Source organism: Rhinichthys klamathensis, unplaced genomic scaffold, assembly GCF_029890125.1.
Source record: "Rhinichthys klamathensis goyatoka isolate OS25496 unplaced genomic scaffold, OSU_Roscu_1.1 h1tg000487l_1, whole genome shotgun sequence".
In the NCBI taxonomy this organism is placed as follows: Eukaryota; Metazoa; Chordata; class Actinopteri; order Cypriniformes; family Leuciscidae; genus Rhinichthys; species Rhinichthys klamathensis.
Genome location: NW_026606974.1, coordinates 2436641 through 2441336, shown reverse-complemented (window position 1 = coordinate 2441336; position 4696 = coordinate 2436641). Strand labels below are relative to the sequence as shown.

Here is a 4696-nt window from a genome sequence, read left to right as displayed (position 1 = left end):
ATCTCGTAAGTAAATATTTAATAAAAATAATAATCATAATAAAAAAAGGATCCTTCCTTGACATTTAGAAATGCCTGGCTGCTCCACGTCACGCGTTACTTCCGCATTCCAAAGTTCCTATGGCGTTCTATGGGAGTGTCGCAACTCTGTTTTTCAACGGCTCTGCCCCCACCTATAAGCTTTCTTAGCTTCTTTGGGAGACCCATTCATTATACCCAATTGATTCTGTACCCCTAATTGTATTATTGTAATAGCTGAAGTGGTATTGTGAATAAACTCAGTCAAACAATAATTATATTGTATAATTGTACAATGTAATTATTATGTATAAAACAATTTATATTATAACTAGTCATAATATAAATTGAGACTAGTTTGATTTTTTTTTTTTTTTTTTTTTTACATTACAAACATCTGAATCATTTATACTTCATTGTGATCAAAATCCTGACAAGGAAACAAATAGGGAGGTCACTCATAAAACTTGTATTGTGAGCTATTGGTTTCCTCCTAGAGTACAAAAGTTGAGGCTTCACTTAATGTCTGCAGTCAGACAGTCAGCATGAATCTTCTCTCTTAATAAATAAAATATCACAAGCTGAAACTGGACACCAAATCAAGGTAAGACCTGGTTTATGCTCTTTTTCATCCAGATACAGTAAGTTAAATTAAACAACCTATCAATTATAATGAATAGTGGAGGAATATGGTGACTCTGTTAAAGATGTTATCTTATAATAAGTTCCATTCCAATAATTTATAAGATAATCATATTGTGTATGTGTGCATGTACAACTATCACTGTCAAGATTGTTTGCTTCAGAATAATCTGTTTACATTCCTATTAATTAAAGGCACACCGCGGAACTTTTGGCCACTAGTGGCGCTCGACCTGTAACTTTCACGTCTAGCGTCCCTAGAGGCCACAAGCTCCGCAGCACTGTCGCAAAAGTCAACCGGTCAGCCCATAGACAGTGGGTCAGCCTCCCGTGTCTTTAGATTGTGTGTGCTTGCAGTGTTTGAGGTGGGCAGCCTTGCCGCGCTCGATTCCCTTATAGCAGTCTGCTGAGAGAGAGCGAGCGGGGTGAGCCCCGTGGGGCTTAGTGCTGACATGTCTGTGAGTGAATGTGGGCGCGGGACGGCGGGCACATTTACTGCACTAAAAACACCGTCGGCCTGAGCTGACTGTAACTTATGTGTGTTGGGTTCGTTTTACAGAAACCGTGGGACATGTTGTGTGTAGTGTTTGTGGGCACTGAGTCGTGGGCACGTTCACTAACGTTACATTTAATGTACATTTGACATGAGTCGACTTTATTTGTGCGAGCCCTGCACTGTGACGGGCTGTGTTTGTGTGTAGAAATGAACAATGGGCTGTGGGCATTTTATTACACTCATAACACCATCGGCTGTGGCCGGAATACCAGAAAATACTACACTACTTATATGATTTATCTGGGTCACCTTGGAAACGGCATTTGCGTGCAGGCAAGCGTCAGCATCGGTCGGGCACCCCTCCTCCTCCTGTAGCTCACGCCAGCGAGCGAACGCTGGACCAATGGTGATCCTCGTCCTGGCTTTTCATTTGTCACTATGCCTTTTTCTTTTAGTGTCCTCTGACAAAACCATTGCCTTCTTCCTTGTAGCTGTTGGTTCGGCCATGACGAAAACATAAAATATACAGACGGCAACGGCAATCAAACGCGAGTTGAGCACTCACGTCAGAATCTGAGGAAGTTGTGGGTGGTGGGGGAAGTGACGTATGCCGTAAAGCGGTCGAATTTTGTAGTTCTTTTTGTGCTCGGGTTCCTACCCGAAACCCGAAGTTACATAGTGCTAGGAAAAGCGATACGGACACCTTCAGGCTACGGCAGACGTGTCATTCAACCTATTGTAAGTCGATGTACCATCTCAATGGGTTTTGGTAATATATTATAAAGGTTGAAAAGTTCCACAGTGTGCCTTTAAGAGGAAATAATCTCTTAAATAATGCATATTTAAATGCCACTAGCAGGTTAGAACAAGTTAGAACTTGTTTTTAAGTCATTTTAGAAAGCAGTGAATGGATTCCCACAAGTAAAAATGAAAAGCATTTTTATTTCTTTTGGCAAACGTATAACCAAATTTAAATGATTAATTCACCCTGAAAATTATTAAGATCTATTAAGTTATTAGGCTTTAAAAGAAAGATATAAACATAACCCACCCATTTGTTTTAATTTTTTTTGTTCCTTTCCTCCACACAGGCATGGAACCTGTTATGATGAAACTGAGAATCATAATCATGTTGTATGTGACTTCTTTATTGGAAATACAAAGCCTGAGTCATGCACAGACAGTGAGTGAGGAAGTGCTTGGAGTAAATAAGTGGCATGCAATGCTGGTAAGTCTGCTTAATGGAATGCAGCACAGAACTGTTTTGTTTTCTTTGGTTGCATTTAGCACTGATAAACCACATTTTTAATCAGGGTGAAGTCAAAACCATCTTTGCTGTTATTTGACATATGCACTCTTTTCCTTGTCTGAATAAGAATGCGTTGATTGCACTGATAGAGATCTGGACACATTTTTCTACTGATAAACTTAAAAACCATTCTGTGTCTTTCCTCTAAATTCCAGCCACCTTACATGGATGAAAGTGGAAATAACTTAAAACAAGAAGGACAGGGTGAGTGTAAGGTTGCCCAACTAAGTTAAGCTTGTGATTTAGTGCAATTTGATTATTTAACAATTATTAATCGAAAGAACAATATATTTCATAAAACACTGTAATGGTATAAGTTACCAAATATATTAGTTATAACGGTTAAAAAGCAAAGAAACATAACAAGGCATTGTGATTTTTGTATAATCTCAGAAATTGTGGAAGAAAACATTTTCAACTAGATTTGTATTTCATTTTGATGGGGGCCTTAAGGAAAGTAAAATGAGATTTAGACATATTGTAAACCTAAATATAGACAGAGGGACAAAGGGAGAAAGACACAATGTAGTATCCAATATACAGATACTGTAAATAGATTTTTACTATGAAATTAGTAAATGAACTATAGTAACTCAGTGTTTTAAAGAAATATTAACATTTTAACTTTTATTTTAGCTTTAATATTAATTTTAACAGCATATTTGGCATGTTAAAAGTATTTAAATTTGACGCCCAAGGTTCTGAGTAAAGAAAATGTATAAATGCCTCTTTTTATTAAGATTTCTTCTTCGTTTTTGGCAGTGAATTGGAAATCATTCAAATACTTGATCAGCATCAAAATAAATTCTTCAAGGGTAATGGTACAGGATCGCTTGAGGACACTTCTTCAAGGATACTCATTTCCATATAGCGTCGGCCAAAATGTCATCGTAACCAATATGAATCTCAGTACAAGTAAGACTCTTCAGTAATATTGTTCTTTATAAATTATAATGCTAAAATAGTATAATACTAATAGAAAAAACAGACGTTACATGTGTGCTATCAGGAAGCATTCCATAATACTGGATATTAAATACTGATCTATATTTCATAGCTCCTCCTCTAAAACTGTTCAAATACACAACTGACATAAAAATCAATGCTTCAAGAGAAGGAGTGATAGAACAATTGAGGGACCTAATGCGTGAACAGAAATTTCCTATGTGCATCAAGAAAAGCATGAAAATCAACAGTGCAAACATCACTACAGGTTAGTCAAGTATATGTGGACTAATGCCGTTCTGTCTACATTAATCTGATACGATATATACCTACATATACCTATTTAATTTTCAGTGTGTCTCTCAAATTCGAGGAAAACTGAGTGCAAGTGTGAGAATCAATATGCTTGGCCCTCTGAACAATGCTCTAAACATGGCGTTTGCGGCCACAGTCAAAATGGTACGTGTGGATGCATCACTTCTCTTCCAACTGAAGGAACGTTCTGCCGGCCACCACCTGGTAAAGAGTCTCTCTTTATTTCAAATCTAAGTTGGAGATTGGTGTGAAGTCTGATGCAGTTTATGACCGGTGTATTATTTATGTCTTTTCTTAATGTTTGCAGCTCCACTAAAGTCCTTCAAATACACCATTGACATTAAAATCAATGCTTCAGAAGAAGCGGTGATAGAGCGCTTGAGGGCGTTGATTCGTGGACAGAAATTCCCCATGTGTGTCAAGAAAAGCATGAAAATCTCCAGTGCAACCATCACTACAGGTAGGAGATATAAGCGGAGTAATACCTTTGTGTTCATACTAATCTTATCAATTTTTCCTGTGTTCCCTCCAAAATGTTAATAATTTGTTCCATTTTCAGTGTGTCTCTCAAATTCGAGCAAAACTGAATGCAAGTGTGAGAATCAATACGCTTGGCCCTCTGAACAATGCTCTAAACATGGCGTTTGCGGCCACAGTCAAAATGGTACGTGTGGATGCATCACTTCTCTTCCAACTGAAGGAGCGTTCTGCCGGCCACCACCTGGTAAAGAGTCTCTCTTTATTTCAAATCTAAGTTGGAGATTGGTTTGAAGTCTGATGCAGTTTATGACCAGTGTATTATTTTCTTCTTTTCTTAATGTTTGCAGCTCCACTAAAGTCCTTCAAATACTCCATTGACATTAAAATCAATGCTTCAGAAGAAGCGGTGATAGAGCGATTGAGGGCGTTGATTCGTGGACAGAAATTCCCCATGTGTGTCAAGAAAGGCATGAAAATCTCCAGTGCAAACAT

General features: G+C 37.9%; 1 protein-coding gene across 1 annotated transcript; it reads left to right on the top strand.

The window, feature by feature from the left end:
* The first annotated feature begins 467 nt into the window (after positions 1-467).
* Positions 468-4495, top strand: LOC130072418 (uncharacterized). Its single transcript, XM_056237508.1, has 6 exons — positions 468-621; positions 2247-2383; positions 2620-2668; positions 3227-3379; positions 3522-3677; positions 4284-4495. The coding sequence occupies exons 2-6, from the start codon at positions 2249-2251 to the stop codon at positions 4493-4495; spliced, it is 705 nt and encodes a 234-aa protein (XP_056093483.1). The 5' UTR covers positions 468-621; positions 2247-2248.
* The last annotated feature ends 201 nt before the right edge of the window (positions 4496-4696 follow it).